This window comes from Penicillium canariense (genome assembly GCF_028826845.1).
Source record: "Penicillium canariense strain IBT 26290 chromosome Unknown utg000007l_segment0_segment0, whole genome shotgun sequence".
Taxonomy (NCBI): domain Eukaryota; kingdom Fungi; phylum Ascomycota; class Eurotiomycetes; order Eurotiales; family Aspergillaceae; genus Penicillium; species Penicillium canariense.
In genome coordinates this window covers 552333-565322 of record NW_026622734.1, presented here as the reverse complement: position 1 = coordinate 565322, position 12990 = coordinate 552333, and the positions used below count along the sequence as shown (strand labels likewise).

General features: G+C 51.4%; 6 protein-coding genes across 6 annotated transcripts; 3 read left to right on the top strand and 3 right to left on the bottom strand.

Moving 5' to 3' along the window:
- Nucleotides 1–22: 22 nt before the first annotated feature.
- On the bottom strand, nt 23–2225 carry N7482_009254 (uncharacterized protein; the record flags this gene model as incomplete). The annotated part of the gene is made up of 3 exons (XM_056691378.1): nt 23–582; nt 646–2044; nt 2121–2225. 3 exons carry the CDS (start codon nt 2223–2225, stop codon nt 23–25), a joined length of 2064 nt encoding a protein of 687 aa, XP_056539084.1.
- Nucleotides 2226–2814: 589 nt separating this feature from the next.
- Nucleotides 2815–3520, bottom strand: nctB (negative cofactor 2 transcription regulator complex subunit NCB2; the record flags this gene model as incomplete). Its single annotated transcript, XM_056691377.1, has 4 exons — nt 2815–2934; nt 3005–3264; nt 3411–3437; nt 3499–3520. 4 exons carry the CDS (start codon nt 3518–3520, stop codon nt 2815–2817), a joined length of 429 nt encoding a protein of 142 aa, XP_056539083.1.
- Nucleotides 3521–4395: 875 nt separating this feature from the next.
- On the bottom strand, nt 4396–5315 carry N7482_009252 (SDR family oxidoreductase; the record flags this gene model as incomplete). Its single annotated transcript, XM_056691376.1, has 4 exons — nt 4396–4432; nt 4482–4852; nt 4912–5225; nt 5276–5315. The coding sequence occupies 4 exons, from the start codon at nt 5313–5315 to the stop codon at nt 4396–4398; spliced, it is 762 nt and encodes a 253-aa protein (XP_056539082.1).
- Nucleotides 5316–6712: 1397 nt separating this feature from the next.
- N7482_009251 (zinc finger CCCH domain-containing RNA-binding protein) lies at nt 6713–7415 on the top strand (the record flags this gene model as incomplete). Its single annotated transcript, XM_056691375.1, has 2 exons — nt 6713–7013; nt 7087–7415. The coding sequence occupies 2 exons, from the start codon at nt 6713–6715 to the stop codon at nt 7413–7415; spliced, it is 630 nt and encodes a 209-aa protein (XP_056539081.1).
- Nucleotides 7416–8430: 1015 nt separating this feature from the next.
- On the top strand, nt 8431–9566 carry N7482_009250 (non-structural maintenance of chromosomes element 1 family protein; the record flags this gene model as incomplete). Its single annotated transcript, XM_056691374.1, has 3 exons — nt 8431–8548; nt 8620–9236; nt 9300–9566. 3 exons carry the CDS (start codon nt 8431–8433, stop codon nt 9564–9566), a joined length of 1002 nt encoding a protein of 333 aa, XP_056539080.1.
- Nucleotides 9567–10587: 1021 nt separating this feature from the next.
- N7482_009249 (uncharacterized protein) lies at nt 10588–11604 on the top strand (the record flags this gene model as incomplete). The annotated part of the gene is made up of 4 exons (XM_056691373.1): nt 10588–10638; nt 10696–10724; nt 10807–11323; nt 11386–11604. 4 exons carry the CDS (start codon nt 10588–10590, stop codon nt 11602–11604), a joined length of 816 nt encoding a protein of 271 aa, XP_056539079.1.
- Nucleotides 11605–12990: the final 1386 nt, after the last annotated feature.

Below are 12990 nucleotides of genomic sequence, written 5' to 3'. Positions count from 1 at the left end.
TGGCCATGCCTGTCAAGTCTTCTTACAGGACATACTCGTGGATGGCTGACGGTCCACTCTCGTTGTATTCGACGCGGCTCATATAGCCCTTGGTGAGGCCCTGGTCGAGCACGAAGAAGACCTTGGCGGCCATCTGGGCGCCGAGGAAGACGGCTTCTTCGATGCCGTGGCCACCCTGTGTGGCGCTGGGGCCATGGCTGGCGCCGGGGGCGTTGCGGTTGCCCTCGTGCTTGAACTCTGGGAAATAGTCCGGCAGCCTCAGACTCTTGACAGAGGTTGGGGTCTGCGAGTGGCCGGATGAGCGGTGGTGGACGGGCATACTAGGATCCATGCCAGGCGTGCCAGGGGTGACACCGGTCATGACGGGGTTGTTGTGGGTAGCAGCCACCAGGAGAGGGTTCACACCATGGGCGGCGGGGTGATACATCGGGCCAGGTAGCTGACCCATAGGTGCCGGGGTGTTGGTGCCGCCAGTAGGAAGGGGCGTGCTGAAAGCTGAGGGGATTTCAGATGTGAAGATGGTGGCGGAGGGGGAGAGGATGAATTTTTGAGTAATGACGCCAAGCAGGGCCTGAGAAAAGCCTGTGCACATCCAAGCTATTAGTTGGAGCCCAACAAAGAAAAAGAAGAACTATCACCACATACCTCGAACTCTGCTGCCACATCCAACGATAATAAGCGAGTCCCAAAGCTCGCTCCGCTTGGTTGCATCGGGAACGGCGAGAATGGTGTGATGGATCTGAGTTGCGATATCCTCAAGAATACCGCTGGTCAGACGGTTTCCGGTCTTCTGCACAGGCGTCGCGAGAAGGAAGCGCTCCGCGCCAACCTCGATTTCCCGGGTATGACGAATATACCGCCGGGAACCGCTGGCCGGTGCATTATCACCATCCAATGGTACAAACTCTTCGAACTGGAAGGATGCCTTCTCTTTCTGGTGATTGGGGGCATTCTTCTGCTTAGGATCCACGCCACCTTTCTTGGTTGTCTTCTCCTCCATTTTGGCAAGGTACTCGTTAGTGTTGCCGCTAACAATGGCCGCAACATCCAAGAGCCCCTCCTCCTCCTCTCCATTAGTTTCAATACCAGTCTGGGTACCCTCGCCCGGACCACGAGGAACTGACTCGTTCCCATCGGCTCCTCCTGTCGATGCAGCAGCGGCTGGGTTGGTCCCTTGGCGCGCGGTGGCTGCAGCACCAGGGAGGGGAGTACCGGGAGCCAGAACCTCCGCGATATTGCTCCGTTTAAGCTGTTCACACATCTCTCGACTGAAGCCCCTGGAGCCGAGAAGCTCGACGAGTCGATCTGTCATCGCATCGCCGCCGCATCCTTCTAGTGCAATACCTCGACCGTGCTCATTGACCTGGAAGTCCGTCACCGCAGTCACATCCACCTTGCCCTTGCCAACATCAACAATTGTAGCGGTTTGTGCACCATAGCCGTAGCATGCGGCAAGTGCGGAGTCCAACAAGCTAAACGCGGGAACCTTGAACTTCTCAAAGACGAATTGGGTGATTGCTTCGCGATCGCGCGCAGACCAGACCGGCTGGGCAATCAACATGATCGGAGTATGGAAGGGAGGGCTCAGCGCGTTATAGATGTGAGTCAGGAGGGCAAAGAAGCAGGGCCAGTCGACGATGCGCCCGTTCTGGATCGGGTAGACCGCGCCTTCGTCGGATGTCACGTCTTCCTCGTAGAAAATTTCCTCGACCGTCCGAGTTGATTCTTCGGTCTTGTCAGCCCCCTCGGCATTCTCGCCTTCGGGCCTCCCTGCTTTCTCCGTAGACTCGACGTTTCCGGTGCCATCCTGGGCAGAGGACTGCGCATCTTTCATCTCCACATCTTCCATCGGAGGCATGTCCTTGGACGCGCTGTTGCCATTGCTAACTTTGAGTTCCTGGCGCTTTTCGCGAATTCGGTAAGGCTCGTACTCTCCCTTTTTCTCGGCGGGGAACATGCGCGTGGGGAAGCGAAATCGCGCGGGCGTGAATGTTTCGGGCAGACCCAGCTGCGCCAGGGTCATTTGCGAACCTGGCGCAATTAACTGAGCGGATGGTTAGCTGGGTTGTTCCAATTCTGGAACATAATATGTTATTTGTGGAGGAGGAAGTTTCACGTACCAGAATATGCTCATCCTTGAAAGGTGGCATGTTGGAGGGCTTGCGGTCAGGATACACGGGGGAACTGTCGCGGTTCGATTTGCGCTTTGGAGCGGCCTTGGTCATTCCCATTGTGGCCTAGTGTGCATTATTCTTGGCAAAAACTGTCACGTGAGACTGCGGTGGTCGGGGTTGTGAGGCCTGAGACGTGAGGCGGCAAGTGAGAGCTGGGAGATGCAGAACATCAAGTACAGCTGGACGTTTGATCCCAGGGCGAGTGTGAGTTTTCAAATGTTAAACTTTCTTGTTTTGTACTACCAGATTCCCTCGAACCTCGAACCAGGAGCAAGTACATTACACATATTCCATTTGTGTGTTATCTCTTGCAAAGTCTGATATCTGCCTTCAAACAACCTACTTCCCAGGCATTATTCAAGGCACCATTACCTGAAAGGCATCTTGAGGCGCCCTGTTTCAAGGCTTCATGAACTGTCTGAGAAATTTTCATAATGCATCGGATGTCAAGGCATGTTATTAATTATACCGCGCCTCACATGTATGCGCTGAAGCCAGAAATGATCGAGAAGCAGAAAAAAAAACCGTCAAATGACTCCCAACCGAACAATCCCTTGGAAACATTGGAAAAACCCAGATAACGCCCGGCGTCCCTTTTCCTCTATGACCAGCATGAGTTTCTCCCAAAATAAAGGCCGTCTTATTCCGGGCCTGCGTTATACTTCTCCGTCGCGGACCGGAAAAGCTCCTGCTGTTGCCGAAGGAGCTCCTCCTCTGAGAGGCCGCTCTGCTCCATCTTACTCTGCTTCTTCTCTCGCGACTGTTCAAAGACAATGTCAGCTGACCCGGCTCAGAAAAACCTGGGAAGGGTTGAGCTTGTATATGCGCACCTTCAATTGCTCCTTGTGCTCCTCTGCCACGGCAAGGACATCGGGTATATAGTCGGCAAAGCCGAGATCCCGTAGTGCCTTCTCTACATGCTCGCATGCAATGGTCTTCTTGGCTTCCTTCTCGCTAATGTCGTTCGCCTCAGAGGAGATCAAGGTAATGAATTCGACACAGCATTCCATAAGCAGATCTCGCGCGTCTTTGGAAAAGGTTTGACCCAAGCTGGGAGGCAGGATTTCGGTGATGATCTTTTGAACCGTCGCTGTATTCATTCAGTGTTAGCGAGGGCCGGTCAAGCGCGGGAGACTCGGCGGGGACGCGGCAAACGAAGGGTTCCCCGGAGAGATGAATCCAAATCGTGCATGAACCAGTATCCGAAGCACAATTCGAGGGGAAGATGGGCCGTACCTTTAGGAAGCGACAGGTCATCATTCGCTGAGGGGGTTCAAACGTCAACTTGCGCGCGGGTCGTCAAGATCGGAAGCAGAAGACTTACAACTGAACTCGCGGTCGGACATACTGGATATATGTGATGAAAGAGGGAGGAAAGGGCGCGTTAGCAGCTGTGAGTACAAGCCACAAGAAAGAAAGCAAGCAACAATGCTGGGAGTGGCGCTTTTTTCTCAGAGTTCTGCGTGGGGTGAGCGAGCCTGGAGCATTTAAATGCACCCCCACCAGGCGCGACCCGGGTCCATATATTTTCCTGCCGGCAGATTCTCACCGCTCACAAACACTTTTATTCTCAAGATTTTTCTCGCAATTTGTAATTTTTCTTCTTTCTTCATCATCCATCTGCTCTCGACTTTCCTTTCCTCGGGGTGAATTGTGACACCCCGAGGTCGTTCACGCATGGTAAGCTCTATTCCTGTCATTATTTTCTTGCCTTTTACTATGATGAACCTTGTTGTCGCCCCTATCATACAAAACCGTGGTGATTTACACTGTCCTAGCCAAACGGACGAACTGATATTTGCTCTTACTGCTACTTTTGCACATGAATGCATTGTGAAGAATTTCTCACTAACTTCTTCAAGACTCCTAGGATCTGCTGTGTGATCTTGTGATAGCGGACAGGAATCCCTGGTTGTCACCGTGATTTTTTTTTCCGCGTAGCTGAGCACACCTCTCCACAGCAAATACACGATAGGTACGAATACAAATCTTTTTTCAATATACACACCCTCTTTGTATGATGATCATCCTACATTCCATGCTAAGTATGAAGGTGTTTTGCACCTAATGCTTATAAAATGTACCTGCTTTTCATCTTTCGGCTGATTACATTTAATCTGACCTTGACTTTGCACCCATGGCATTTATGGCATTTGATACTGATTGCTGTACAGATTTGAACCGTATGAACTAAATATTGATGAATAATGAAAATCTAAATCTATTCCTGGAAAGCATCCAGCTCCTTGTCGTTCCATCTGCGTACTGTTAGCTCCATTCAAGTTCTCGTAAAGCTGTAGGACATACGAGAAGAACCGGCCGCTGAGGTCCTTGGGCGCGTCCAGCACCAGCTTGGCCATAACATGACCCGGCTGCTCCGGCTTGACGAGCTTGCCATCCTTGTGGGCACCCGAAAATTTGGCGTGCATCTCGGCATCCAGATTGGTCGCGTGGTCCTCGCGCAGCTCCCGCTGCATTTCGGTGTCGACCATGCCAGGCCGGATAGACACGGAAGTGACATCGGGCTCTTCGTTGCCCAGACTCATGGTGAAGTGGTTCATCGCGGCCTTAGTTGCTCCGTACAAACCCCAGCCCGGGTAGCCGGACACCGCGGCACCGGAGGAGGTGAAGATAATTTTGCCTTTCGACTGGCGGAGAGCTGGCAGAGCTGCTTTTGCCTGTAGTTCCATTAGTAGAATAATCTAGTAGCATTTTGGATAAGAGACCAGTGGCATACGAAAGCGACCAAGCTGAAAAAGTTGACGTCGAAGCCCTTTTTCCACTGGTCAATATCAGCAGCAGCAATCTTGCCGACTTGGCCCAGGATGCCGTGATTAAGGACCACCCCGTCAAGCTGTCCAAATGACTTGATGGCGGCCTCAACCGCCTTTTGGGCAATGGAGAAATCAGCCAGGTCACCGTTGACCACCTCGACCTGCTTGCTGTACTGCTCCTTCAGCTTCTGGAGGGGCTCGAGACTGCGGGCTACCACGACGACATTGTGTGACTGGGGTGCTGTGAGAAGGTACTTTGCAATAGCAAGACCGATACCTGAAGAATTGTCAGCTCTGGGACGGGGAAGATGGAGGTTGGACTGTTACCTCGCGAGGCACCTGTGACGATGATGGTCTTGGCTGGCATATTGGCTACTATAGGTCTGTCAGCGATGGGCTTGGGGGCTTGAGGGTAACCTCAGTCGTCGGGGTTTATTGACAAGGATCCTATTCTTTCGCCCAAGGCGCTCGATATAAAACACACTCGAGGCTCAATGACATGGACCCATTACGCCAAGTCTGAGACGAAACTGATCATGAAGACATGAATGAACTCACAATTTAGGTTGTGCATAAAAACAAGCTCCTCCTTGAGATGTTCAAGAATGACTGGGTTGACGGAAGGCTGTTTGGCGCGGGGCTTAATAATCCCGCGGGGTGTGGCCTCCGGCCGGCGGACGTCATGCGGTGCAACTTTATAAGGCCAATTGGGTCTGGAATGGCCAAAGAATATTCGTATGAAATACGTTGATATACTATATACTAAAGGCTGAGTCAATGAAAGAACCCTCTTGCTGAGATGGAATACAGCCCAGAACTGATGCCCTTCGGACCGAGATCATTCGGGTAAAGGGACTCGGGAAGTAAAGGCGTTGTGCTGGCTTTGCGAATCCATAAATTTGCGATGATACCGTAACTGGGTTAATTTCTAATCCCCTCCAATGGCTAGCTACTTGCTGCTCTCAGCCTTTGGCCCTACCAATCGCCCTCTAGCTGGGTACTACCTTGTGGTACGCTCACCACGACACAGCTTGGGCTACGAGAGAACTGTGTATCAAGGACGGAGCTATGCAGTTTTCACCACTTACCCTAAGTCGTGCAGATCAAGCCATGAAATCTTCACAAGAGATGGTGGTGAGGTTTATATCGTGGGCCTCGATTGGGCGTGGTGTGCAAGCGAATGCCAAGGGCGTATATATCCTGCAGCTGGCTATGGTCCCTGGCGTATTTTCTTGCCCTGGATACTGGGAAGGTTATTTCTGAATGACCAAAGGAAAGAGGCCTTCGGCTGACATCGGTGGACTGACTGTCCAGGCGAAGGGTGCTCTGAAGCTGTCATGAGCTGGCATTCGGGTTCGTTTGTGATTATGAGCTGAGTGTTGATTCACAGCTGATGCGCTACACTGATTGCTTTGATGGTTGGGATGCAAATGCGGCATAATATATAACCATGGAATACTCATATGACGAGCGATAACAATTCTAAACTCAGTAACAAGCAGCCATCGAATCACAATCCTCCATGATTCCTGACATATCCCCAGCCTCAGTCGGATGATAGTTGTTCCGCCTAAAGCTCCCCGGCTTTAGTCAGCCACGCCACTGGAGCTCTCCAGAAACTTCAGGCATCCGGTATCACAAAGCAGTCAACCACTCTCTCGCGATTTCTTCCTCTGTCGCCACCTCACCTGCGCGGATCATCTCCCTCCCTCCATCTCCTTACACCCTTCTTCTGTTGGCCGAAAAGAACCTCAACAGCCCATCATGGCCAACTACCTCGCCTCCATCTTCGGTACCGAGCAGGACAAGGTCAATTGTTCCTTCTACTACAAGATCGGCGCATGCCGTCACGGCGACCGCTGCTCCCGCAAACACGTGAAGCCGTCGTACTCGCAGACTGTTCTCATGCCGAACATGTACCAGAACCCGGCCTACGATCCGAAGAACAAGATGAACCCGAGCCAGCTGCAGAACCACTTTGACGCTTTCTACGAGGACGTATGGTGCGAGATGTGCAAGTACGGCGAGCTCGAGGAGTTGGTCGTCTGCGACAACAACAATGACCGTAAGTTGGACTCTGGACGTTTTGATCCCATTGAGGTTTTCGCGCAAGTGACTAACACTTCTCTTTACCACAGATCTGATCGGCAACGTCTACGCTCGATTCAAGTACGAAGAAGACGCGCAAGCAGCATGCGATGCATTGAACTCACGCTGGTATGCTGCGCGACCGATATACTGCGAATTATCGCCCGTCACAGATTTCCGAGAAGCGTGCTGTCGGCTCAATAGTGGCGAGGGATGCGTGCGGGGGGGATTCTGCAACTTCATTCATCGCAAAGATCCTGGCCCCGAGCTGGACCGGGAGTTGCGACTGAGCACAAAGAAGTGGCTTAAGGACAGGGGTCGCGACGCGCGCAGCGTCAGCCGCAGCCCGAGCCCAGAGCCGACTCGGCGGAGGGTTTAGGCGCTGTGTCGCGGTTGTTGTCTGGTTGTCGCCTTTCTTTTCTCTTTTCTTCTCACAACTGTGTTTTCTCTCATTTTTGTCTTCATTTTCCTGGCGTTGGTGATATCAGTTGGTGATTCGATTCCGCTTTTCAAGGTTCCTGTGCGCAAGGAGCGTTGGAGCTGGGGTTTCGGCATCATCTTTTGCTGATTGGCATTTTGTATTTTATGTCATGATATCAGACCTGCAGTTTATCAATTTTGACACGATCTTATCCTCTTTTCTCCCCTCTTTCTCCCTTTGTATCAACCGCTGCCCAGCCAAAAGCTGCATGGGCCAGTGGACATGATTGGCTTTTCTCACGGTGGTCTTCTAGGTGGCTGTGTGCGTTGCGTACGAGTGCAGCCGACCTTCATTCCCTTTCCTTGACTGGTCTCCCCATTCTTTTCATATAATTGACGTAGATACGCCGTAGCCGTAAGGACACTGTAAGCCGTGAAAGACTGCTTGGGGGATTTCGGCAGTAGTAGAGTACTTAACTCTTTTCTTTCAATGCTGGGTGATTAATAGTGTCTGAATTTTGTAACTACACGTTGTTCAAAGCTAAATACCCCGGAACCTGCAACGGCAAACAACGCCGTGAAAGAACAATCAGTTGGTACGTACCTAGAATCATGGCCATACACGGGCTTGGACTGAAAGTGGATTGATCAGCATCGATCTGACAAGATTGATATCTGCCAGTCGACATTGCAATGACATGCACTCAGGTAGTTTGCTCTATATAGGTGCGCTCACGCTGTCTTCTTCTGAAACATAGACCCGGAGATACAGGTGTGGGTGTGTCAAGTACCAGCTCCTCACCTAGGCCGGGCTTTCTTTGCCTGCGGCAAGTCTTGGCACCCCACACGCGGCGCGTTGAATCGCGTTCCACCACTTACTTTACTGTCCCAGGCACGAGCAGCCAAGAAAGAAAAGCGTACGCTTTGCATATTGGATCGCATACTGCCTCAGCTGCCTCAGTGACCCCAGCAGCATGGATGTTGACGAATACAATGATCTCAATCGTGCCTTTCTTCAGGCCTTCATGGCGCGCTCGGCCATGACCTTCGAAGAGGCCCAGCCAGTGTTAGCAGCGTTATTCTCGGCTCATGGTGCGCATATCTCACTTGCCTCTGAGCTCTCTCTCGCCCGATGATCCCACTGACCACGAACTTACGCGCAGAGAGCCGCAGTGTTGATTCAGAAGATATCACTCAAGAACACCTCTCCTCCCTCGTCTCCGCCGCGAACACCGCTATCTCTCCCTTTGATTTGGAAATCAGAACTTCCCGGCGGCAAGACCCGGAGGAAACCCACCAAGATACGCCAGTTACACCCCCCGTGCTTGTTTACGCTCTCGTCAATACCACCAGCGATGCCTTGACCCAGCTCGCGACAACCTACTCCGCCGATGAAATTGCGTTTGTAAAGCGCGTTCTCGACTTCATGTTCGATACCAATAACAAACGCCGATGTGAAGGGATGGTCATCTCGTCAATGCAAGCCATCCAGATGGCCAAAGCCGGCGGAGAGCGACGAAGATCAACCAATGTAGGAACACAGCAGCCTGAAGGCGGCGCGGCGCAGAACTTGACCCTGTCGCAGGCGGAAAATATGATGAAATCTTTGACTGAAGAAGGGTGGCTGGAGAAGAGCAGGAGGGGGTACTTTAGTTTGACTCCGCGAGCACTGATGGAGCTGCGCGGCTGGCTGGTCTCGACGTATAACGATGATGAACTTGACGGCCGGAGAGCTAATCGTATCAAGTTTTGCGCTGCTTGCAAAGATATCATAACCTCGGTGGGTGTGACTGTCCAATCTTATTGACGCTGAGAGTTTCAGTCAACTGACAATGGGCTTTAGGGCCAACGGTGCGACGACCTTGATTGCAAGGGTCGAATCCATGACCACTGTGTGCGCAACTTCTTCCGCATGCAAAAGGCGGAGAAATGCCCCATCTGTAAGGCGGACTGGTCTGGGGATAAGTTTGTCGGTGAAAGAGCTGCAGTTGAGGCAAATCGTCCAAGGCAGAGCAGGAACGCGCGACAGGCGATTGAGTCCCACTCAGACCTACCAAATAGCCATGCAGGCGCCTCTGACGAGGATGGTAGCGCGGAAGAAGAGGGGTGAATGACGACGACACGATGAAACCACGACACGATGAAATCGACACTACAATTTGGGAGCCCAGCATCGTCAGATACGCTTTGATTGACAATTGCCTTCAGTACTACTACCAAGCCCTCTCACCTCCACACCAGGAGAAGGGAAGCGCAATACTCAAGCAGCACCCTGTTATCAAGGATAGCGACACTTAAACGGTCACAATATCCATGATGGGACCACCAACTGAAGCATGCGGTCTGAACGTCCCATGGTTGGCTGATGGGCTCTGATGGTTACCCGCTCGTGGCCATTACCGTCCTTGGGTACTAGAGATACTCATTGTTCATACCATAGCTTCACCTGGTTTTTCTAAAGAGGCTGGATTCTGAATAAATCTCAATTCCAGGAGGTTCGCTTACCACTGGTAAATGGCTCTACACGCGTCGTGTAACTCCCATCAGATCTGCACTTGTTATTTGAGAAGGTAGGAGACCATGATCATATTCATAGATATATAAAGTTGTCCTTGCTATCGGAAAGCATGAGCGGCGAAAATCCAATGTGTCGGATGTTGCGATGGAGGCATTCTTGGTAGTAGCGCGGCCTACCGATATCGCTTGGGCCTCCCATTTCTCGGACTTCCCCAGGTTTTCTCCACAAGCTCCAGCTTCACCAGGCCTAGCCCGAGATGCTTGGCGCGCTAAGGGGTAGCCCAGGTATGTCCACGCTTATAGGTTGGCTATATGAGATGCCTAATATTATATTATTATATTATCGGGTGTTTACTCTGCAAAGCTCGCAAAGTATGTGCTAGCTGTGGGAATTTTGCCCGGAGATGGAATATGGTGCGGGACTGGGCTTGTACAGCCTTCTCGAAAGCAATGGTGCTGATTCGTTGGGAGAGTCAAACGAATGCAAACCCCGCCAATATTGTCCACCTCATCTACCCCCTTCACGCACTCATTCTCCTTCATACTTCTTCATCGTACTTCATCGTGCTTCTTCAATAAATCATTGCCCGAAAAGAACTGACCATCTAAACATCATGCCCTTCAAGATCGATGCAACTACCCTCCTCGATATCGTGTTTGTTGTGGTAAGATGTTGGAGATCCAGCCTGGCGATGACTTCTGCTAACGAATCTCGCTATTAGTGTGGAGTCATATCTTTGATCCTTGGAGCGTGAGTTACTGCGTTCTTCATCACATCTCTAGCTAGAGTTTATTGAATGAGTATGGTGATTAACAGCCCTTGCACAAAACAGGTTGTCGTGGTCTCGTACGGCCGCACTGCTTCTTCCTTTACCAACATGGGTTGCAGCTATCGCAACCCTCATATCCCCGATCACAGCACTCGCACTGATAGCCTCGCGAGTTTTTGCCCTACGGTCGAACAATGAGACACCTCGCAATTCTCGATGGAGCACAATATCCAGTATACTCAATCATATTCAGACCATCATATCGACCATCGTGGCCACAATAGCACTTGCATACCTCTTCCCTGACAGGATACTCTCATGTAACCTAGAGCAACAATGGCAGGCTTTCTTTCAATCGAAGAATTCCCACGCTATCCGCTCCATCCAGGATGAGTTCCGATGCTGTGGTCTTAGGAGTCTTCATGACAGGGCATGGCCCTTCAAAGACCGGAGTCACGGGGACAATGCGTGTGAGTTGCAACTGGGATATCAGAGGAGTTGCTTCGCTCCTTGGAGAGAGTACCAGCAGAATACGTCTTGGATGGTGTTTGCTGCAGTCATTTTTGTCTTCGCGGCCAAGGTGAGTTTACTGCCACGCTGAGGCTTGTGGTGTAGTGGCTGACATTCTGCCACTCCGTACAGATCGCTTTCGTTCAGCTTTCCGGCCGACGAACAAGTTGGATGAGCGCGCAATCTGGCAACGGGAATCCTGATTACCGTCGAATTTCACACCCGGGAGTACAGGACGAGGATGACGAGGAGAATGGTGTCCACGAGGAGAACGGTTTCCACGAGGAGGCGCGGAGGACATTCTTACCCCAGTCAAACACGCAGAATCGGAACGACTGGGAGGTAGACTAAGCTCAAGAAACCTTCTGCCCAGTCAAGGAGGAAAAAGGTATCACCAGCGCGAACCTTGGCATATGTCCGGACTAAGTCTTGATTAAATATCAGATAATATCGATTTTACCGTATTGGCCAGATAATACCAAAGTGCTCTAACTGTACCCCACGATAAAATTATTAAAGTGATAAAAGTCTATCATTTGGTTCTAGCGTGCAGATATCTGCGCTTTTGACGGACAAAGTATAAGAGTTCGGTGTGGTACGTGTCGCACTTAGCATATAGAGATTATGCAGAGCCAATATAATCGACTCGCTCGAAGCGTTCCGTAAAGGCAGCTCCCTCACAATGCTGAATTTGCATGCCGGTCAACAGGTGAGTTGCGGATGATCTCCGGCAGCTGCTCAAGGCCGGTGAGGTGCGGTAGAACAATAATGATAAGGCAGTTGGGTCGCTTCATTGTGTTTGATACCATATTGGAATCTTTGTACATCCTGTCAAGAAGGAGAACAATGCTCCTCGCAATTGATCTGGATTGTGCCTACCTGTACTGGTTTATTGCCTCACATAGCTGTTGGTTGATAAGGCGGCGGATCTCGGGTCGGCTCTCGCGCGGCTCTCGTAAAGCGATGGACACAGTGAGATACCGTGGATTTTCTGACGGAAGATCTGATAGATTAGGCACATGGGGTGGTTGATATACATATCTGTACCTAGAGCAGCAGCCACGGGAGGGTTTGCATTCTAGGTGTGGCTCATGAAACGGATACGGCTGTTGGGCTTTGGGAGAATCCTGTCTCCTGGTAAACCTGACTATCTTTTTGAACTGTATAAGATCCTATAATCTATTCAAAAAAGTCCCAATCGATAGGGCCTCTGAATAGAAATCTAAATTTCAATGAGGGATAGCTTAAGCGCTGGGGTAGTTCTAGCGATGTATGCCTCAGGCGTGAAACGAGTGCCTCTTTAGGCAGTTCGCACGCGACGGTCGCTCAACCTTAACCGGACGAGAACCACTTCCCCTGACACATCGACCGGAAGTCATTCTGGGACAAGCCACCCATACGGCCTACACCTGACTGGCCAGTCGTGATATATAGACTTTGTCGTCCACCGAAGACCTGCCCTTCTCGGCAAGCCATGACGGACTTTTGTCGGGCAATTGATGGACCCGCCAGTGACCCGTCCGGGGCTCCCCCAACAACCACCCCACATAAACTCTGCACCAAACTTTCCAAAGGATCCAAGCGGGCTCGATGACGAGATGCCGCTCACCCCCAACGGGTGGCTGCCTTGCATCTCCGCTGTCGGCCCAGGAAGTATCGGAAACCCTGGTACCTACCGGCATCGAGTGGCCGAGCAACCCAAGAACCTGACTAACCACCGGACTCTGCCAGTATCGT